This window comes from Candidozyma auris, chromosome 5 (assembly GCF_003013715.1).
Source record: "Candidozyma auris chromosome 5, complete sequence".
Lineage (NCBI taxonomy): Eukaryota > Fungi > Ascomycota > Pichiomycetes > Serinales > Metschnikowiaceae > Candidozyma > Candidozyma auris.
Genome location: NC_072816.1, coordinates 281,553 through 303,186, shown reverse-complemented (window position 1 = coordinate 303,186; position 21,634 = coordinate 281,553). Strand labels below are relative to the sequence as shown.

Below are 21,634 nucleotides of genomic sequence, written 5' to 3'. Positions count from 1 at the left end.
TTGATACATTGACGAAGAACTACTATCGATTTCTATGTACGACTGGTCAAATTCTAAACTACATCACAATCTATATTCTAATCGATTGTGTAACTGATTTTCAACCTATGAAAGAGCACAATTAAAGTCGAGTCGAATGTGCTTCACGCTTCATTTGACCGGGGATCATGAAAGTACCCAATTCGAAGGGCATATAATGTCTCTTGGACTTCTCAATAAATTGCATTGGACATTCCTTATATTATCCTCTTTTTCTTACGCGTGACCCACTTTATAGCACTTACCCTTAGTACTCGATGAGGAATTGTTCGAGATACTTTACAATCATTGCCAATACTTCTATGAAACCTATTGGTATGGGTGTCTATAAAATCACAGAGAGCCGGAGAGTACAAATAAGAACAAAAAAGTTGCCCAATGTGTGATATACGAGACCTATCTTCAGTTCTCTTTTTTAGGCTATACAAACACAAATGCACACTAGTTGCACTTTCTTCAATTGAGCATTTTTCTAAGGCAAGTCTTAAAAACTTGGGCAATTCTAAGACAATTTTGCTACGTAGGCTGTTCTGAAATACTATAAAAGGCCCCCCCTGGGCTCGTGAAGCGCATTTTTCTCTTCAACTCCTCTTCTTTTTCTCTTCTTCACTCGAGTAACACTTGACTGAAGACGAATTATCAACACCCAACAACACTCAACAAACTTCTAAGCTTTTGATAAACAATGAGCTACCAATTCGACCCATTGTACCAGTGGATCAACAACCCTAACTTACCTTTGAACCCTTTACCCTCTGACGTTGAGTACGAAATCGGCCTCGAAGAAGGCCGGGTACCTAAAGCCACTCTTGGACCTTGTGTTTTCATCGACAGTCATCAGAAAGCTGACCTTTTTTTCAAAAAGTTCCAGCCAAACAATATCAATGATGCAAGGAACTCCACTGCTCTTGTCTTCATTGTAGACTTCACCCACAAGGGCCTCAAATACAAGGATGGACCTTTCATGGTTGTCTTGGATGAAATGCGCATGTTTCTGGTCTTGCCGGCTCCTCATGCTACTTTCTACATGCCTGAGATCTTCAATCATCTTGAGCCTAATCCTGACAGCTGGTGGATTCAGGAGCAGGTGGAGATGGACTTCTTCAACTACTACGACCAAAAGGCCGAGCACTATGCTTATTGCGAGGCACAGAGGCAAGCAGAAGAAGAAGCTAAGCAGGCAGCGAGAGAGGCAGCTGAAAGGGCCAAGCGGGCTAAGGCTGAAGACGAGGCCCGTGAAGCTCATTGGATGGCTGAAGCTGACGCTCTAAGGGCTCAACTCAAGGCTGATGAGAAGGCTAAGGAAATCCAAGCTGCCATCAAAGCTGCCTACGAGGCTGAAGAACGAATTGAAGTGGAAGCTGCTGCTATGAGAGCTGCTCAAAACGAACTAGATTATAGTGACAGCGACTACTACAATGACTATGATTCTGACGACTATGACAGTGGTTCCGATGAAGAAGACTACGAAGAATACGAGCGAAAGAAGGAGGAAGCCTACATCCTCTCTTTGACGGATTTCAATCCTTCTTTCGAACCTAAAAGCTGCTCATCATTACCTAAACCTAATGACGCTGAGAAGCTCAAAAATTTCTTGGAGGTGGGTCAATTGTCCTATCACTTCCACTTTGTGAGGCTCTTGCACCTCTTCAGGTATGTTCCATACCACTTAAAGAAACAAGAAATCATCACAGCAATCTCGCTACAACTGACTCTAGCAGATACCCTCAAGCCTAAGGTCACCGTTTTGGTGATCGAGGATGCATTCGAGTCATCGCTACTTCCAGCACGTAAAGAGTCTATCGACCTTGAAACAATTAAGGTGGAGGCTCGTATTGAGGAGAATCTTGACAAGCAACCGCCTAGTCATATGTTTTCGCTGTTGCTGCAATGGGTTAAGCGAAAACTTAGCCACTTGATGTCGCTGCTCCAGAAACTTGTGATTCTGCTCTGACGGCTCGGGAGTCGTCATTGAATATGAATGCCATTACAAAATTATATAGGGCAAACATGTACCTTAATAAGGACTCGTAGTATGCTTTTCTGTAGTGTTATCTCTCTAGCTTAGCCAGGTCATGGAATGGTACTTGCCTCTTAAATAGTTGAGGATGGTTCCAAGACGTTTAAGCTGGAAGCAGAGCAAATAATCGAGCCAGGTGTTGCTACTAAGGCTCAACCACTACAATGAGATATCTGAAATTCTTCCTCTACCTATTTTCAACCGGTTCTTCATGTGGGTCCAGCCCAAGCTGCACACGTGGCAGCTTTATCCTACCGCCTCCAAGGCGACTTTTCCTATGGGTCCAGCCCGTAATATCCCAGCATTGTTCTCTAGCAAATGACTTCTTGTTTTTGTTTAAAAAGGCGGTCTATTGCTCCTTCTCTGTAGAGTCCTTCTTCTCCGCCGCAGAGTCAGGGTCTATGTGGAGCTGATCCAATGTAGCGGTCAATGCGTCGGGGTCGCTGTGGCCCGTCTGCTCGTATTCACCGCTATGTTGATTTTGTAGACTATCTCGGTGAGTCGATGTAGGTGATGATTCGTGGTCATTAAGCTCCTCGCTATTAGGACCATGTTCACCCATTCCATAAGCAGACATCCCACCACTCATCGGGTGCATTTGCGGCATGTTCATTGGAACTGGAGCATATCCAGAAGAGTTACCTGGCATTCCGCTCAGAGGTGGTGGATATCCAGAGGCGGCGGCAGCCGCAGCAGCTGCGTATGCGGAAGCTGGGTCCATCCCCATGGACATAGCAGCGGCAGCTTGCATCTGAGCCATTTGGGCATACAGCAGCCTTTGCTGTTGATATTTCTTGTTGTTTGCACTAACTCTTCCCCAACCTAGACGAACACGATTTCCCCCAATAATGAAGCCTTCCATGGCCAGAATTGCCTCTTCCGCCTCTTCTCGTGTTGAGTACTTGAGAAATCCACAATTTTTGCCTGGGGGGATTTTGATCTGTTGAATAACTCCAAAAGGCATGAAAAGGGTGAGAAGGGTCTGTTCGCTGACTTCAGATGAAAGCCCACCTACGAAAACAGTCGTGTTTGTGGGATCCAGGTACGGCTGGCCATGATGGGGTATATTGGTTGGCATACCTTGTGGTGGCATACTTTGAGCGGGGACTCCCATACTATAAGGGTTCATTTCTGATGCTTTATCTCCCATCATCGGCAGAGGATAATAGTATCCAGAAGATGTCGTTGGAGGTGCTCCAGGGACTGGAGCATTGGGTCCAGGGCCAAGATACATGTAGTCCGGCTGCTGATCCATGTAAGGAGTTGAGGGAGGCATAGCGTTATTCCTATAGTCATGCTTTGGAGACCTGCTGTTCATTGAAGAATTTCTGGGGGTGGCCAAAGCGACCCTTAACGGTCTACCACCAAACCAGGCGCCATTCATCTCAACAAGGGCACGTCTACGTTCAGCGTCATCTGTAAATCGGACAAAGCCAAAGCAGCGAGACTTTCCAGACACGGGATCAGTCATGACTCTTACAGTCTTGATCGAATCAGGAAACAGTTTTTGGAAAAACAGAAGAAGGTGAGCCTCTGTGGTCGAAGCACTTAAGTCTCCCACGAACAAAGAGTACTCCGGTGAATGAACTATAGGTGCCAGTAGCGTTGCACCCGAAGCCCAGTTCAACCTAAAGTACTTCTTCTGGTTATCAGGGTTATTGGGGAAGTGACGCTGAGAGGGCATGGCGATATCAGGGAGAAGCTGGCCATTGAGTCTTAGTGCCTCTTGAGCATCGTCGTAGCTCTCAAACTCAACAAAACAGTAACCCAGGTGGGTCAAGCCCATGTAAGGAGACTCTGGTTTTGGGTTCTTGGGCTTGATCACCTTGACGTTGACCTTCTTGCGCATAATTTGCCACCACAAGTCAACTATGGCAGCCTCATCTAGCCACGTGTCTAGATCACCCATCCAGAGTGTTCGAGGCTGTTCCAGTTGAGTAGAAGACGACTCGTTCTCAGTTTCGGTAGCAGCAGTGGATTGCTGAGTGGACATTGGCGGTTTCGGAACGGAATACGACGATAGCATTTCCTGCTCTTGCTGGTGTTGATGAGATGCTGTACTAGACACTGTGGTAGGGTCACTCAATAGGGACTCGTCTTGTTCAAAGGACATTTTGCGTTAGGGCAAGTTGAAGCAATCAGGAATAACGGTGCGGGCTGATTTAAGGAACAATAGGTGGATAGGAGGTAAGCAAAAGGCAACAGGAATAAAAGCAAAGGAAAACAATAGGGACAAACAAATTGACTCAAAAGAGCTTGATTTTATGGAACGCCAAAAACTCCACCGTTTATATGTAGTGTAATGTTCAAGTTGGAACACCCCGGATTATAGTAGTAGTATATGTAGTTGAGGTGAGAGTGTTCCTGGATGGGGCAGCTAGCCTCCCGAGTTCTAAGGCACAGCAGATCCTTTCTTTTTCTTCTAACAAAGAAACCCATCTGGAATAAAATGAAGTACATGAGCGAGAGACAATATTTGTAGGTCTTTAAATGTCCAAATTATTAGATGTCGAAGGTTTGTCTCCGTAGTCGGGTCCCGCGATGGCAGTGGTAGAAGGTATGGTGGCAAAGTAAAGAGACACAAAACGCAACAGATCAAATGGCAAATGACTTCTGGTATGATCCATGAGCCTGGTAAAGATAAGACAACTTGAAGGAAGAGATGATGCTTTTAGGGTGTCCAGTGTTCCTTGAGGCAACTGTGGAGTCTAGTCAAGGCAGCTAGGAAGACAAGACAATTGAACACTCACAGGCTTCATAACTCAAAGAGTACATCGTGACTCAAGCTATCCTATTTGTGTAAGAAGCTGATTGGTTAGAATAGGTATGTTCTATGGTTGGTGAGGTTTGAGGTGGTAAATCAGGGGAAATCTTTGTGATGTACGGTACGCACATAAAGTGACATTTCAACAGAGAGCGATTACCCAAATTCAAAAAATAGAGGTTTAAAGTAGAGCTTGCTCAAATCCTTTAGTTGTAAGTCTCTTACAGGTCGATAAGCACTACTTGGCTCATCATCAAAGAGTAACTATGCTCACCTGGAGTGTCGACTGTGGTTAAGTCATATATGAATACATCCAAACAATCTCAAACATTTTAAATTCGTTAGTTTGAATTGTGATGTGTAGTTAGTCTAGACAGACCAAGATCGGCTCTTCGAATGCGTAATAGGCAAGCGTCTTGTTCACGGTCAACGAGTAGCAACTGCTCGTATCACTAATGCCATTCTAAAAGACTCGAATGAAAAGTAATCTAAAGCCAGTAAAGCAGATATACTGTAAAGTAGACTTTCGGATATTGAAGTAAATAAGTGATACTCTCAGGACAAAAGAACGAAAAGCCGACTCTGGGTCTCTCAGACCATGTCTGCTCCGAACATTTAGGGGAACTTAATGTTTTTCCCTACTAAACGCAACAAGATTCAAATTCCTCGTCATAAGCCGTTTTAAATATTCTTGAACCTTCAAAAGCGCTTTAATTGTTGACTAGTTTTCTTGTTGTTGGAGGGTACCTTCCCGGATCAGTATTCTTCCTTTTGCAGCGATTTTGCAGCCATTCGCGGTAAGGCTGCCTCGATCTTGATAGATGCCCTTGCAAACCAATGATCATGAAGCAGCTGAAATTATCAAGATACACAGATTAATTGTCTTCCTTTTTAATAAACAATTCGTGAAATCTCGCCATGTCAAAACTCATTTCCTACTCTACGTTTTCTCTCCATTTTCTCCCTCCACCCTCTTCCCTCTCTCTATATCTACTGCACACGCACCAAAACATAAACAAACACCATCTACACTGTTCAATGTCAATACCAGTGAAGGCGTTGAATTCACAGGACTGGCGACGTGAGCAAAACATAGCATCTGAATTGGAGATGCCCGAAGCGCCGCCCTATCTGTCTAATTCCGCCGATGGCCCTGCTGAGTCGCTTGAGCACATTGATCTCGGCTCAACTCCTCAGTTAGACGTGCCTGTGGCGTCTGAGACCGCCTCAAGAAACACATACAAAGAGCAGCTTCGATACCATCAGAATCTGGGGTTCATTGGTGAAAACAGCGGTGTCGGTGCCTCTGTTCCCAACACGTTTAAGCATAAGAGCCATCCAAACGCTAAGACAAAGGAACGCATTGGTATGGCACCCTTGCAAGAGTCTCAGCCTGATGAGGAAACTCACAAAGCGTCGTTGCCTTCATATCCTGTCAAAACAAGTACGGTGAAAAGCATCGACATCAACTCTCAAGATCACAGTACCAAGCAGAACGAGACTCCATCATGGATGCCTCAGGTGCTTAGAGAAGAATGGCTGAAAAGCAAGATCTCTGTTCCTGAAGAGAACCAGGAACAGATGCCTAATTTGGACTTTTTGGGCGGCCAAGAGAGCAACACTTTCATTCACAACCCTCAAAATTCCCAAGAACACCCTGCCACGCCCATATGGAAGCGCATGTCGAAGGACTACATGCTGAACACCCGCTCGAAGCCATTGCAGAGCATATTTCAGACCAGTGACGAGTCGAAAGGCAACTTACACTCCGGTCTGTCCAAGTCCATGTCGCATCTTAATGTCAAGAACCCAAACACTCCCAAAAATGGCCATTCCGCTGGGCTCTCTTACTCTTCTGCATTTTCAACCCCTGTTGCTACGAAAGACGGTGACATTCACTTGACTCAGCAGCAAATCCATCAGCTCGAAGATATCCTTGAGAAGGCAAAAGATAAGCCTGATGACTACCCAAATAAGGGTTCTCCTCTCAAGCTTTTTGGGAGTGACTATGATACATTCACCAAGGTGTTCTTGTCCAAATTTGTCGACAAAGTTCGCTCTACGGCAAATAGTACTCAGAAACCCACAAGAAATGTTTCGGTCCTGGACAAGCCGGGTCCAAAACTAGAAATACAGAAGTTCACGAAAGCTGGCGACTATACCGACCAAGATTTCATGAATAACGCCAACCATGTGTTTGCTAACATTCAAAAGCGGGTCAATCAGCCAAGGCATTTGTTTTCGAAGAGATCTGATCATAGTATGAGCTTTCAACGTTCTATAGAGCACAACACGGTCACCTCTACACCAAAGGCTGACAAGGTAAATGACATCGATGTCATCGCTCCATTGGAAGAATTTTCATCGTTTTCAACTAATTTTGAGGATAGTTCCGCTGAGTCCCACGATGATGTTCGCCGGAATGATACGACCAATGCTCATCACAACGAGTACACCTCATTCGATCACTCTCAAACTCCTCGAGATGCTCTTCCCAATCATGAACCCGTCGAAACTCAACATGATGATGTCAGCGTCTACACCTTTGATGATATCAGTGACACAGAACAGGTTCAGAACCATATTGCCCCGCAATTCAATGAACCTCTTGAGAATAACAAGGTCAGATCACAAGGCGATGATTACCCTAAGGCGCACGTGGCGGTTAACAAATATACTAGCTCTATGTCGTCTGTAAAACGCCATGTCAAGGGTGCTGAGCCAAACCATTCGATGGATGACGAAGAGAATGAGAAAGAAGAGGAAGCTCACTCTACATTTGATAATACAGATACCATGCCACCAATAGTTTGGAAACGACCTTCTCGCTTGAGGCTCTCTAAAAATCATGCAAATAGAAGAGTCATGCTGAACAGCAATTTAGAAAACCAAATCAACAAGGGAACAGTAAAGCCAGGGAAATTTCCCGAGCAGTACGGAAACATGGTGTTTGATCTGAAAAATAGCAGGTGGGTAACAAAAGGTAAGGAGAATGATTACCCTGGCAGTCTTGATTCAATTCTCGACTTACCGACCGAATCCCAAAACCATGTAGAGGAACAGGAAACTAAGGAAACAAGTATTCTCAAACTGTCCAGAAAACCATCAATGAGGGAGAAAAATCTTGAAGTGTCGTTTCAAATTCCCGATAAATCTTTTGAATATGACCTTGCAGAGTCAAACCACGACGATGTCACCAATGTTACTGACTTGGGAGAGGTTACGTTTACGCAAACTCACAAACGTCTCGTGTCATTGATAACTGGACTGATTGACACAAGTGCCTGGAAACATGTTTCTTACATTGATTTATCGTCAAAGCAGCTCGAAACTGTCGAAGGTTTGCTGGAATATCTTCCTAATTTGACCAGAATAGATTTATCTTCTAATTACATCAGGTTCATGAAGGGTGTTCCCCGTCGGTGTCTTGAGCTAGATTTGTCCCAGAATTCACTCGATGAAATGGTGTCGTTTAGTGAACATCGTGACCTACAGGTTCTTGATATACTGTCTAATTCATTGGAGACGTTGAAACTGCTTCAACATAATATCCATTTATCACGTCTCAATATCAGTAACAACTTGTTGAGCTCCCTTCATGGTTTAGGTAAGTTAAGCGGGCTCACTTACTTGAATTTATCTCAGAACGATCTAAGCGGAGAGATCGATTTTTCTCAATACCATCTTCCAAACTTACAGGAATTGAATTTGTCTGAAAACAAACTTCGGTCCGTGACCAGAATCGATAGTTTACCTTCTCTTCGAATCTTGAATCTCAATGAGAACAAATTGACCAACTTGTCTTGCAGCACTGCGCATCCACATTTGAAAAAACTACTTCTCAAACTTAATAGATTGAGGACGCTAGACTTGGCTCAATTTCCTCTCTTACGAGTATTGAGGATTGATGGAAATGCTTTGACCAAGATTCCAAACTTAAAGAATCTCAAATTTCTACAAGAAGTGTCAGCAAAATGCCAGGATAGTGCAGGTATTGCGCAAGATATTGTCAAAAGCATATCAGATGTTGTCTCGATGGATATGTCTGGCAATGCAATCATATCTAATATGTTCTCACAGCCAGAGCACATACCGTCATTGCCATTCATGAATCTCAACATCTTGAACTTATCTGCTGTGGGATTGACGGCAATTCCTGATAGTTTTGGAGACGTTTTTCCAAACGTGAGAGAGCTCAACTTAAATTTTAACAAGCTCATTGATATTAAGGGTCTCAGCAAAATCAATAAACTTAAGAAACTCAATCTTGTGAGCAATAATATTGATAGAATCGAGATGGTGCTCACAACCTTGAGCAGCTCTCGAAAATCAATGAAGGTGTTGGACATGAGACTCAACAGCATTAACCTCAAGCTCTACCCATATGTGTTCAATCCGCTAGAACTTGACGCCGCTAGTGACCAGGAGCCACCGGCGGGGCCCATACAGCTTGAAGCATTAGATGACATTGAGAATTTCTCGATTCACTACAACTCATTGATCAAAAGTAAAGAGGACTGGAATACAAGAGACGAGGAGTTTTTGAAGAATCTAGAGGCGGACGGCATGGGCAGTCGGGTACGAGAAAGATTGAATTACGAAGCCCTTCTTGTAAATTTCTTTCCCAATATGAAAGAGCTCGATGGAGGTATTGTTTCCACCTTTAAGCGAGCGCAATTTTTGGAGCGCATTCGGGAACGCGATTTGCATGGAAGCGTTAGCGCTTAACCTGGAGATTTCAATTTCCGTTCGTACAGTATTGAATAGAGAAGGAGATCATGGCACCTACCACTTAACTCTTCCCCAGTATGACTTTGTCCACCAGAATCTACATTCAACGTCCCCCAGACCCACCCGCAGAAACCACGCACACATTGGTGTCAACCTCTCCTGCTAATCACTTTGTCGATTGCAGAATTCACAAGGAAAGACTCCCCCATGTCCAAAAGGGAAAGGAGCCTGAAGACTTCGAGGAGGTATTTGACTGGGTTATGACCGGAATTGAAGTGCCAATCGAAGGAACGAACAAAATTCATTTCAAGCACGATATCAACCTGAAGGAGGTTGTGGAATCGGTGAAAACTGGAAAGCCTATTGGAGAATGTAAGGATGAGGAGGATATCGGAGAATTTGCACCCGTAGAAGGAAGTGAGGATCGTCAAGAGACGGGTATTCTGACTCATCCGAAGACTGGGAAGCTTAATCCTTACATTGAAATTTGGCGCTCGTTGGATCCAAGCGAGTACACGCCTGATCATGAAGCGAGGGAGAAGGAAGGTGAAGTGAGATGCGTTGTTTTAGACGTTATTCTGGAAGAAAAGAAAGGTAAGTTAGTCAGACTCGGCAACTGGGTGCAAGGGGTGATCTACTCAGATAACGAGAGAGTACACCGCTTGAGCATCTTGAGAAGCTTTTACAACAAGCAAACTGAGAAATGGGAACCACAAATCAAATATGGACTTTTGGAGTTTCCAGACGTCTTTGATCAAGAATTGGGTGAGGAATTCACTGCTGCCGGGATCACTTGGAAGTGCGTGGAAAGTGTGGCACCTGTCAATTGAAAAAGGAAAGCACGAAGCAAGTGCGACCCCCTGCCGAATGCGGCAGTCAAGCGCTACGTTGCCGTCTTCATCGCACTATAGTAGAAATCAAACCGATTTCATACAGAAAAAAGGGATTCTTATCAAGCAAACATGTCCATAGAGAGCTGGTACGTAGACCAAAACTAAATGCATTGTTGTTGTATTGCAAACTAACTTTAGGTTATTTATTTTTGCTGTCATCATCAATATTGTGAACTTGTTCACCCAGGTGTTCTTCACTATCATGTATTCCGACTTGGAAAGTGACTACATCAACCCAATTGAGTTGTGTCACAAGTTAAACCCATGGTTCATCCCCGAAGCTGCTGTACACGGCTTCTTGACCATTCTTTTCTTGCTCAATGGCTTCTGGTTTGTTTTCTTGTTGAACTTACCCTTGCTTGCATTTAACGTCAACAAGTTTATCAACAAGAATCACTTGCTTGATGCCACTGAAATCTTCAGAACATTGTCAAGACACAAGAAGGAGTCGTTCATCAAGTTGGGTTTCCACTTGTTGATGTTCTTCTTCTATTTGTACAGAATGATCATGGCCTTGGTGTCGGACGAGTGATCAATTTGAGATTGACATATTCTGGTGTATTGAACGTATCCCAGATGATGGCTCTACTCGTATTCCATTCTTCATCCCCGTCACTTCACTGGAAGTGTATGTTGGCCTGCTTGCAAAGAGCAGAATTAATAAATATATTATAAGCTATGATGACGTAGTGCTCTCAAGGGCCTTGGCGAGCTCTCTGTTTATGATGTGTAATTGTTCCTGAAGTCCCAGCTTGGGGTCATACACCCTAGCCACATCTGCTAGTCTAAGTAGCACGGAATCACTGATGCTGGTGGTCTCTTCAAACGCTTGAGGGTCAGCTGTGGCCTTTTTCAACGCATCAAGAGCATCCACCGTGCTGTCGAAGTGCGCCTGTTTCTCCTTATGCAAGTTATGTTCGTTTCGTAGTCTGTTGAGCTTCTCTCCCACATCAGCATGTTGCTTCTTGAGCTCAAGTATCTTCGTTCTCATTTCTGTCTTCCGCCGTTGCACATCGGCCACGTCGTGGCTAATGTCTTTCACAGAAGCATGCAAGTCCATCAAGTGGTTGATGTTGTAGATGAGGTGAGCTTTAAAATCTTGCAACACATCAGACTCATTAATTATCTCGTTTTTCATGGCCTTTGGGTTATTTTCATTCACCAACTGGCGTAGAACATCAAGAGTGGTTAAGGTGAATCGTTTGTCTCTTGTGCTGGAGGTATGTAGGCGTTCAGCGTCCACAACCAAAGGTTTTTGGCGGCCCAGAGCCAGCTTAGTGATCAGGGTAGCCGTAGGCTCAGGTTTTACGTTCGTTTGATAAGCTTGAAGGCCCAATTCCAATGTACGTAGTGGTTTGGGAACAAGCAGGATCACCGGCTCAGGGGTATGGTGTTTCTGTAGATCTGGGTTCTCTACAATTCTTTTTGACCGTCTCGTCACCGTCAACAGCTTCTTCTCCTGCTCGCCCTTACGGGGCCTGCCCCGTTTTCTTTTTACAGGCTCTGTTGGTTGCTTCGGGCTCACTGGCTCCTTTTTCACTATTGTCTCTGACTCCTCTTCGTAATCTGGTGTCTGCGAAGCTTCATTATAGTCCATCATTGGAGTTGGCGTGAAATCCTTTTCGTCGTCGTCATCGTCAGAGCTGAATGCTGTCTTGCGCAACTCACGGGCTTCTTGATATTGTTTGCGAGCAGCTGTCTTCAGCGTATGCGATTGTGAGCGTCTTCTAAGCTTAGGTAGATCAGTGTCTTCAGGTTTTGTGAGCGCCAGATCTAGAGAGTCCAAGAGTTTTGCTCGTTTCGAGTCGGGCGGTGAAGGCTGTGTATAAATGTTGAAATTGTCTGGAGAATCTCGTTTGAGCTTGTTGCGATGTGTTTCTGGGGAACCCAGAGGTGACTTCTCTGGAGATCGTATACTGAAGTCATCGACAGCGTACTTAATCCTGGAGTTAGTGATAACTGCAAATGTCTTCAATTAGTTCAGTTACATACCCTGCACCTCGCGTGCGAGCCTCGCGACGCTCGTGCTTACTGTCCATCTCTAGTGGTTGTTAGTGTTGATGTCTCTGTTTTGGGTGCGAAGTGTTGATATTGTGGAGCGTGAATTACAAGATGAGCCCTGGTGATGTGGAGAGATATTGTGATACTGAAGTTTAAAATCGGAGTGATAAGCCGTAAAGTTGTTAATGTGAAAAATTTGGAAGATTGTAAGACTTTTTCATTTTATTTTTGCAATTGTTTTGTTACATCGAAGTTCGTGTCTTACAGTCAGAATAGCTCGCTGAGCGCAATACAATGCACTTGTTTCTTCCTTTCAGGATCAAAATCCTTTAGAGGATTTTTGATCTGAAGTACAAAACTATGATTTTAGATTTCACTCTTTAAAGAACTTTGCATTGCAAATATTTATCTCATTGCTTCAAATTGCCTCAAATGATCGACAAGACTTCCATCGAGTTATCATCACCGAAGCTTAATCTCTGGCTACCAAAGGCTTTCTAGAAGCAAAGCACAGATCTCATATTCAATCTCCATCACAGATAACGCCCACACTAAACTTGAAAAGCATGACTAACACCTCCATTCGAAATGGCACTTTAAAAGTAGGGAAGCAGAAATAATGGACACTAACGGACTGAGTTGTTGGAATCAGCATCGTGCTGACAGAAGCTCTTGTACGCCATAGTGTGTAAATCTTGATTGCTAAGTTTGTTGATCAGATGTGCTTAAGGATGCTCTAAGAGACTTGAGGGTAGCATTTATCATTGTCAGTTTTGACGTAGTCACATATAATGGCGAAAAGTATCCAAAGATCGTATCAAGGTGATCTTTGGAGTAGAGAAGAAGAGGCCTGTGAGGTAAATCAGTCGAAAGCCACGTATCCATGACGTGATATCCACAGTTTCTTTCTGAAATCTATGACTAGACTAGGTTTGCAGTCTTTCACGGTACTCACTCTACCTGTAATGCTTACTGGTGCAAGATGCGATGCACAGCCTAATTCGAGACCATCAGTGACTGGTCAATTGCGATATTCGAAGCTTCTAATCGATCGGTTTTCATCCCACAACGTCCTTGCCCTACTTCTGAACACTAACAACCTTTCTTCCTTATGAAGAAATATCTCACACTCGCCCATCATGTACTACAAAATCTTTTCACAGTTGTTGATTAGTACACACGCATTAGCCTCCTTCCAGATATCGCCATTTGAGCTCCACTTTCAAGAGGCCATCTGCATCTATCTACACCTGCAACGTCGCTTACTGCTGGGAGAAGTGCTCCAACAAAACGTTTCTCTCCTCAGAGTCAGCACCCCAGTTCTTCACAACAACACAAGAGCAGCCAACAACCTTTCTGGCGTTACCCTCTCTGTCCAACTGGCACAAACCAGCCCACTCACCCAACAACTTGGCGTCAGACACCTTGATCAATGGGATCTTCTCGTCACCCTCGTTACACAAGGCCTCCACCAACTTGATGATGGACTCCTCGGTAACGGAGTCGCAGAGAACACACAACTGGGCCTCCTTTCTGGAGAGAGCCTTGGAGGCCTCTCTCAAACCTCTGGCCAAACCGTCGTGGACAAGGGAAGTTCTCAAGACAACCTTCAAAGCGTCCTCGATGGTGATGGCGGCGTCCTGCTGCTCGACGGCAACCTCCTCGACAATTTGTTGTTCTTCGACGTCAGACATTTTTGATTAAAAGTTGAGTTTGTATAGACTTCTTCGACAGTAACCTGCTCAGTGAAGAGAGAAGTTTTTTTGAAAATTGCGAATCTGGATATACTTGGTGATGGTGTACTGCAGACAAACTCCACCACAACCACAATACTTCCAAACCGCGAGGGCTTAAGCCCTAAGAAAACTATTTCTCGACTTTTCGGCTTTTGGGCCCCTACTGGACTGTCGTGAATCGTTATATTTCTAATTACTGAAGCAGATTAGCTCCTGTGCGCCGCCAGGGCTGAAATAAATTACTCGTGCTGTGATGCGTGGATTGGGTGCATGTCTATAATTCCATCGCTCCAGCACCAAAAGGCTCGTGGTGTACAGAGTCCAAGTCCAGGTCGCCGTTGATGTCCAGCTCACTGTCGGTGACAGCAGAGTTCGATGCTGCCGCCGCTGCTGCTCTCTCGAATTCTTCATCTTCGTCTTCGAAGTCAACATCAAAGAAGTCCTCATCGCTGCCAGTGATTCTCTTGTACAACATCTTCACCTCGCTTATGATACCATCGTAGCTTATCTCTGAAGATGGCATGTTCAGGAACATGATGTCCTCGGTGTCAGAGACAGTAGCTTGCGCAATGTTGCTGGCGGCCCCTGTAGACGATAAGACGTTCGAAAGATCAGGATTGATGTAGGTAGTTTGGACATAGCCAAACTTGCAGACGATATCCAAGGTCTCCTTTGGCACGAAGCTTTGCAATGACTCACCAAGCTTAAATGAGTTTACCAACATTGGCGTTCCCCTGTCATTGACAACAAAGTCTTTCTTATCGAGCAAATCCTCAAGGTTGGTGGCACTCTCTCTCAAGATGGCATTCTCCATCTTTTCAAACGCTCTTTCCAAATCCTTCTTGGCCTTTTCAGCGTTTTGCTCACATGTGTGAGAGTACCAAATGGACTGTCCCTGAGGACACACACCCGATCCGCCGTTCTGGATCACAACCTGTACTGTGTGGACATTGTGAGTCGGCAAAGAGTTTGGTGGAAATACAACCACGGCGGAAGACTCATTCTCCGCTATCCACTCCTTGCAATCCTTCCTGACAACGGTGGTGAGCCGTGTAACCGTGAATGGATGCAACTTCTCGCCAGCTTCTTTGTATGAGGTGGCCAAAAACTTGGGCACCTGAGTTGGCGCTGCCACGATTTTCTCGTTAATCTTCACCAGTGACCCATCACTGAACTTTGCAATTTTCAGCTCGGGATCAAAGTCAACGAGCGAAGTGTCAAGCTTGTATGTGGTTCCTGCCACTGCGGCGCTTCTACAGAAACCCTGAGAGATTTCCCCAGGTCCACCGTACTTGGACATCATCACTGGAAAGCTACCGTAGACATCGAAGGAAACCAAAAATCTCTTTATACGAGCGATTGCCTCAGGGGTTCTTGTTTGGCTCCTATTGGCGAGGCCGATAGAGTAAATGAGCTCATCCAGCTGAGGCAGCTTCAAACCGAAAGTGTTTGCCAAAAAGTCTTCGATTGGAGTCTTAGAGTTCTCCAACAAAACCTGCTTTTTTGCAGGGTCGTTGTTGTCCTGAAGAACAAACTTGAGGAACTTCATTAAAGATCTTTTCGTGGTAAGCGACAACAGCTGGTCGGTGAAGATATGCTCCTTTGTGGTGTTTGATATATTACTCTTGAAGTCGTCGTTCTCGAAGACATGGAAATTCAGCAAACTCTGGAACTCCAAGTACTTGTACACTCTTGACTTGACCAAAAGCGCCAATAGATCCAGCTGCGAGAACATGATTTTGGGGCTCAAGTCCACGCCATAGTCCTTCGAGTTATACTCGTTTGTGCGCTTTCCGCCCGGGATGTAGATCTGGGCGTCCAGAAAGTGACGGATTTTACCCTGGTTTACTTCCACGCACCACTTTTTGAGCTGGTCAATAGTCAAGGTGGAAGACGAGTCTCCATAGTAGTTGTTGTGGTCGATGTGGAGCACCTCTACACCTTGCCAGGCTAACGACGCCGCCAAGATGGACTCCACGAGGCCTGTGCCAAGTATCAAAATATCACAGTGGTCCACCTTCAACGAGTGCTCGTTGGGCTTCTCCAAGCCTGTCAAATGAGGAATCTTCAGCGGTGCGTACGATGCGCTGGGACGGCGTTCTGCCATAGATTTCCGACGCTCATTACGATTGAAGGCTGGCATGCTATCTTGAAAAGTGTTGTTTCGATATCGGGAGACTTGGATGAAAGGTGTCGACTTGACCTCGGTAGGTGGAGTGGCCGAGGTAAACGGTGGTTCAAAGATTTATTTGAAGAATATGAGGAGTAAGACGTCACTTAAGCAATGAAGCTTTGAGACGTTGTTTTCGTGCCGAGGGCAAAATGATCAAAATGCTTATATCGTAGTTTGGGTGCTTTTGTTCTTGAGTAGGGTTCAGATGCTGTCGAAGATTTCTTTTTTTTTTTTTTTTTCTCTCGAGTATTGCATGTCTCGATCGTGGGGATCCTGCAGGCAGATAAGAAAGGGTCTACAACGGAACCAGAGGGAATGATTTGGGGTGGAATGAACCGGGCATTGAAGAGCTCGGAGAACGAAGCGGTTAGTAGCAGAATCTGGTTTTGATATAAGTTTTTCTTGGGCCGATTTGTTCAAAAGAGGGGAGATATTGATGTGACCGAGTCACGTGAAGGTGGGCCAAAGCGCACTTCTTCAAGCCACGAGGCATTGAGTCACCTTAAGCCTGTAACTGGTGATCTACCAAACTTGAGGACCACCAGTGTGATGATATGGAGAGATCAGCAAGTGTTGTCAAGCAATCAAGAGTGAATTTAAGAGCTCTTTTGAGACCGAGCTGCCGAGAAGACGACATCTTTCTTTTCAGGAGATTTTATCGAAAGCCTTTCACTACAGCATGACTATTAGACTGCAAGCTCTTTTCGCAGCCATAAAAAACCAAATGCCAATCTTCAGTACCACAAGCCAAGTATAAGAATTACCTGAAGGTTAATTCAGTTGAATCCCGCAGTAGCAGTATAGAGCAGAGCTCCTTTTACTTCATTATATTTCTTCCCTTTTTCATCTCTTCTTTTGTGTCCACTTCGTGTCGATGTCTCTTGCATGTTTCAACTAGGTGCCCTATCTACTGGCCCATTTTCGCATTATCAGCTACCGCCATCATCTACTTAGTGAACCTCTTGCCCAACTTATACTTCAAGGAGACACAACCAATTGTGAAAACTCCCCTGTTTATTCTCACAAACTTACTTCAATAAATTTGCTTTTGAAATTATCATGAAACAGCCGGGGTCGCTATTGCTAGCATGGCAAGTGAAGGATAAGCACTGCTTGGTAATAGGAGGAGGAGACGTGGCGCTCAGTCGAGTTCATCATCTCATACGGGCTCAGGGCAAAATAACAGTCGTCAGTGGCGCCAATGTGCACCCGGAATTGCTAGAATTGCACGAAAAGGGAGAGCTTCACAGCTTGTTGAAGAGAGACTACGAGCCTGATGATTTGCGCATGTACGAGCAGAAGGACCAATTGAGTTTGGAGTCGTTCAAAGATATTGATGAGAGCCACTACGAGCAGATTGATGAACAGGTCAGGAACCAAGTGTTTGCCTGTGTGTGCTGTTGCATTGACGACCCGGTGCTTTCTGGGAAAGTGTACTATCAATGTAAGTACCTCAGGTTGCCTGTGAACATCGCCGACAAGCCACCCATGTGTGATTTTTATTTTGGCTCGATGTTCAATCAGGACCTGCTTCAGATCATGATCAGCACCAACGGAAAGTCTCCCCGTTTGCTGAAGATGATAAAGGACGACATCGCCCGGCAATTTTCCAACATTAGACTCAATGACGCTGTAGACACGTTGGGCTCCATCAGAGCTAACTTGAGAGAGAGAAAGCTTAAGGATAATAGCTTGGAGACGATAGAAAAAAGAATGGAGTGGATCAAAAAACTTACTGACTTCTTTACGCTTCGCCAGTGGAGCCAGCTCCATCTCACCGAAGCGCAAGTTGATAAAGTGGTTGACTGTTACCCTAACTTTCCTCCCAAAGACTACGAAGAGTTTCTCAAATTTGTTTCATAGACACGCCACCTCATGTATATTTTCAAACGCAATTTTTAGTACTCAATATCCTTGTGCACGAATGTCTTGGTGCCACCAGCACCGACATACTCAGAGGCAATGTGCCCGTGACCTCTTAATTGATATTGGTAACTCATCAAGCCTTCCAAGCCAACAGGACCCCTAGCATGGATCTTATTCGTGGATATTCCAACCTCTGTGCCAAAACCGTATCTGAAACCATCAGCAAACCTGGTGGAACAGTTCCAGTATACACCGGCTGAATCGACTCCCTTCAAAAACGTTTCGGCCACTTCCTTTTTCTCTGTAATGACACAGTCTGTGTGCTTCGACGAGTGTTCGTTGATGTGAGCAATGGCGTCGTTGACATCCAGCACAGGCTTGACAGCAATATCAAAAGACAAGAACTCGGTGTCAAACGCATCAGGAGCGGCATCCTTGATGAACTGCGAGTCAATATTCTCGATCTGAGCCTTGATCTCTGGAACGACATGAAGAGTAACTTCGGCCGCAGCAAGGGCACCCAAGACCTTGTTCAACTTCTCCTTGTCAGCAACAATGTCTTGGTGCACTAACAACTGCTCTACAGCATTGCAACCGGCAGGGTAGTTTGTCTTGGAGTCCACAGCAATACGAGCAGCCATGGTCAAATCGGCGTCCTTATCAAGGTAGATAGAGCAGATTCCATCCGCATGCCCCAAAACAGGAATCTTGGTGTTCTCCTTGATGTTTCTCACCAACGCATTTGATCCTCTGGGGATCACCAAGTCAATGTATTTGTCTTGGGCCAATAAGTCGCCCACCTCCTCTCTGGACTGAATAAGCTGGATCGCATGCGGAGGAACTGGCGTCTTCTCCAACGTCTTGTTCACCACATCACTGATAGCCTTGAAAGTCTGATACGATTCCTTACCGCCTTTCAAAATGGCGCAATTGCCCGACTTGATAGCCAATGCCGAGATGTTGGCAATCACCTCGGGTCTACTTTCGAAAATGATAAGCAAGACACCGAGAGGCGCCGTGACTCTGTGGAGCTCGAGCCCCTCGTCAATCTTCTTCGCCATGGTCACTTTACCCACGGGGTCAGGCAACGCAGCCACATCGAGAATCCCTTGCAACATTGTCTCGTACTTGTCATTCTTAGCCAAATCCAATCTTTTGATCAAAGAGGCCGCCAATTGGTTCTCTTCAGCAGCAGTCATATCTTGCTCGTTGGCCTTCAAGATTTCCAGCTTGGCTGCTTTCAAAGCGTCGTGAATCTGGTGCAAAGCTGACGATCTCTGCTCGTTGGAAAGCGTCTTTAGCACGCCAAACGCCTGGTTGGCATCTCTGGCAATCTGTTCGGCCATTGTGGAGAGTGCTTCTGAGAGTATGAAACAAGTGTGAGAAAGTACCGAGTGATTATTCTGTGGGGTCACTTCGCACAGGCATATTGGTTGGGGCCATCTTACCACTATATACGATCAAGAAACTGGAATACATAAACACTCATGTTTGTGAAAATCTCAAAGAGCTTGATATTCAAACTGCTCAAACAATTCGAATTATGTGATCGTTTTATGTGATGTCATAACCATGTATACCTCGTACAATCAACGGCTGCGAAATCCTCATGAGTCACAATATAGAGAAATTTAGGTGGAGGTTGATGTAGCGAAAAAGTGTACCTATGTTTGGTGTAGTTAAGAAAAGACAACAAACAATCATGTTGATGGCGGTCAATGCGATGTCGTAAGCGTTACTCGCTGCCTTGTGAAGCTCGCATTACAATCAAGCACTCTCGACAACTTCCCATACTAATTTGCTTACTGAGATCTTTTATTAACTATATAAAATGTAAGGCATTATAGGCCTGTTAGAATGTATTCCAGCAACCCCAGCTGTGAATTACTCGCTTGTTGAACTTCTACTGAAGAATGTACTTCTCCACTGGCTGAGGCTTGCTCATAGCTGCACTGGTAGCAAAAGGTCTGACGACCACATGAGACTTACCGGCATTGGGAAACCTTTTCCTTCTCTCGGCCTCCTTCTTCTTCTCCCTCCTAATTTTAGAAGCGGTTTGTGTTTGAGCAGAGTAGTCTTTGCTTCCTTGCTTCTTTCCTGACCTCCGTTTTCTAGACTTCTGGGCAGGCTTCTCCTGTTGCCCAACTTCTTCTTGCACCTTCTTAGACTCGACTTCCTCATGCACTTGGTCATGTGCAGCCTCTTGCACCTTCTCTTCTTCCCCACCAACGTCATGCACTTTCTCTTCTGGCTCAGAGACAACTTCTTCTTTAGATACCAAGCTGGACCCTTCATTCAAAATGTCATCAAAGTCATCAATCTCCTCGTCGACCTCATTGATGATGAAAGTCGATTTGAGACCTTTTACTCGAGTAATGAACCCTTGCTGACATCCTTGACTCAAAAGGTTGTGAACGAGGCGAAGGTTCTCGTGGTAATGATAAAAGTCTAAAAGAGAAATCATCTCTTTGTAATAGCGATCAAGCTTTTTCAAAGGGTGACAGTAGGAAAAAGCCGACACTTGTAGATGATTTCCGGGCAACACAGCTTTCTCACTTTCCTCAGAGAGCACAGAAAGAGAGTTTTTGATTTGTTGGCATCTGAGCAACTCGTCTTCATGGTCTTTTCTCTCAAGTGCCAATTTTCTCTTCTTTGCACACAGAGTAAGCTTAAATGGCTGCCTCAAATACTTTTCATGGCGTTCTTTCTTGAGCTGCCTCTTTAGATCTCTCTTCTGCTTGCGCTTCTCTCTTTTTCTTGCATTCTTGCTGAGCTGCTGGTGCTGATTAGAAGATTCCTCAACGATTGGTGACACAATGAGTTTCACCATCTCATCTACTATTTCCGAAAGGGAATCTTCAGCAGAAGATTCGATGAGCTCAGATTGAGGACTCTGAGCGGGTGGAAGGGGAACATCCGAGTCCAGATCGCTGTCAGAACTACTGAAGTTCTCCCTATCACTTGCTGGTGGAGTGTCCAAAACCTGACTCTTTACTTGGTTGGACGAATTTGTCTCGTCTCTGATTTTTTCGAGAAAGTATTTCTCAACTAAATCTTTTTTGCTGGGATCCAAGAGGAAGTCCCCAAAAAGCAGCATAAAATGCTGAAGTTCATCCTTCGACCAGAAAGACTCGGCGACAGCGGCTTGTCCTTTAAGGCCTGGCAAGGTTGAAAGAGTTGGTGTAACTAGGTAAGTAAACATTGGGATCATTGTTGTGATGTTTCTTGGTATCAGTGTATGCCGTGAAAATGCTCTCGTAGCTAACTTGATAAGAAGAAAGGAAAAAGAGTTGTAAAGAAATACAAAAAAGTGGGAAAAATGACCCCCTTTTATATTGTTTCCTGAAGTCTGGGCCTGATGAACCCGCCCATCAATTGATTGTGATCGAGGGCAACTGTAAGATTTATGCA

At 44.8% G+C, this 21,634-nt stretch overlaps 11 protein-coding genes across 11 annotated transcripts; 5 read left to right on the top strand and 6 right to left on the bottom strand. All coding sequences in view use genetic code 12, as the record gives it.

Moving 5' to 3' along the window:
* Positions 1–724: 724 nt before the first annotated feature.
* On the top strand, positions 725–1,993 carry CJI96_0004398 (cell envelope integrity protein TolA; the record flags this gene model as incomplete). Its single annotated transcript, XM_029036651.2, has 1 exon — positions 725–1,993. One exon carries the CDS (start codon positions 725–727, stop codon positions 1,991–1,993), a length of 1,269 nt encoding a protein of 422 aa, XP_028888748.2.
* A 415-nt stretch (positions 1,994–2,408) lies between these two features.
* CJI96_0004397 (uncharacterized protein) lies at positions 2,409–4,172 on the bottom strand (the record flags this gene model as incomplete). Its single annotated transcript, XM_029036650.2, has 1 exon — positions 2,409–4,172. One exon carries the CDS (start codon positions 4,170–4,172, stop codon positions 2,409–2,411), a length of 1,764 nt encoding a protein of 587 aa, XP_028888747.2.
* A 1,689-nt stretch (positions 4,173–5,861) lies between these two features.
* On the top strand, positions 5,862–9,551 carry CJI96_0004396 (uncharacterized protein; the record flags this gene model as incomplete). The annotated part of the gene is made up of 1 exon (XM_029036649.2): positions 5,862–9,551. The coding sequence occupies one exon, from the start codon at positions 5,862–5,864 to the stop codon at positions 9,549–9,551; it is 3,690 nt and encodes a 1,229-aa protein (XP_028888746.2).
* An 80-nt stretch (positions 9,552–9,631) lies between these two features.
* Positions 9,632–10,384, top strand: CJI96_0004395 (uncharacterized protein; the record flags this gene model as incomplete). Its single annotated transcript, XM_029036648.1, has 1 exon — positions 9,632–10,384. One exon carries the CDS (start codon positions 9,632–9,634, stop codon positions 10,382–10,384), a length of 753 nt encoding a protein of 250 aa, XP_028888745.1.
* Positions 10,385–10,516: 132 nt separating this feature from the next.
* CJI96_0004394 (cornichon family protein) lies at positions 10,517–10,979 on the top strand (the record flags this gene model as incomplete). The annotated part of the gene is made up of 2 exons (XM_029036647.1): positions 10,517–10,533; positions 10,586–10,979. 2 exons carry the CDS (start codon positions 10,517–10,519, stop codon positions 10,977–10,979), a joined length of 411 nt encoding a protein of 136 aa, XP_028888744.1.
* Positions 10,980–11,123: 144 nt separating this feature from the next.
* CJI96_0004393 (uncharacterized protein) lies at positions 11,124–12,486 on the bottom strand (the record flags this gene model as incomplete). Its single annotated transcript, XM_029036646.2, has 2 exons — positions 11,124–12,390; positions 12,440–12,486. 2 exons carry the CDS (start codon positions 12,484–12,486, stop codon positions 11,124–11,126), a joined length of 1,314 nt encoding a protein of 437 aa, XP_028888743.2.
* A 1,224-nt stretch (positions 12,487–13,710) lies between these two features.
* RPS12 (40S ribosomal protein eS12) lies at positions 13,711–14,142 on the bottom strand (the record flags this gene model as incomplete). Its single annotated transcript, XM_029036645.2, has 1 exon — positions 13,711–14,142. The coding sequence occupies one exon, from the start codon at positions 14,140–14,142 to the stop codon at positions 13,711–13,713; it is 432 nt and encodes a 143-aa protein (XP_028888742.1).
* A 316-nt stretch (positions 14,143–14,458) lies between these two features.
* CJI96_0004391 (GTPase-activating protein MRS6) lies at positions 14,459–16,327 on the bottom strand (the record flags this gene model as incomplete). The annotated part of the gene is made up of 1 exon (XM_029036644.2): positions 14,459–16,327. One exon carries the CDS (start codon positions 16,325–16,327, stop codon positions 14,459–14,461), a length of 1,869 nt encoding a protein of 622 aa, XP_028888741.2.
* Positions 16,328–17,416: 1,089 nt separating this feature from the next.
* Positions 17,417–18,220, top strand: MET8 (bifunctional precorrin-2 dehydrogenase/sirohydrochlorin ferrochelatase MET8; the record flags this gene model as incomplete). The annotated part of the gene is made up of 1 exon (XM_029036643.2): positions 17,417–18,220. One exon carries the CDS (start codon positions 17,417–17,419, stop codon positions 18,218–18,220), a length of 804 nt encoding a protein of 267 aa, XP_028888740.2.
* A 35-nt stretch (positions 18,221–18,255) lies between these two features.
* Positions 18,256–19,569, bottom strand: PRO2 (glutamate-5-semialdehyde dehydrogenase; the record flags this gene model as incomplete). Its single annotated transcript, XM_029036642.2, has 1 exon — positions 18,256–19,569. One exon carries the CDS (start codon positions 19,567–19,569, stop codon positions 18,256–18,258), a length of 1,314 nt encoding a protein of 437 aa, XP_028888739.2.
* A 557-nt stretch (positions 19,570–20,126) lies between these two features.
* Positions 20,127–21,434, bottom strand: CJI96_0004388 (uncharacterized protein; the record flags this gene model as incomplete). Its single annotated transcript, XM_029036641.2, has 1 exon — positions 20,127–21,434. One exon carries the CDS (start codon positions 21,432–21,434, stop codon positions 20,127–20,129), a length of 1,308 nt encoding a protein of 435 aa, XP_028888738.2.
* Between the last annotated feature and the right edge of the window lie 200 nt (positions 21,435–21,634).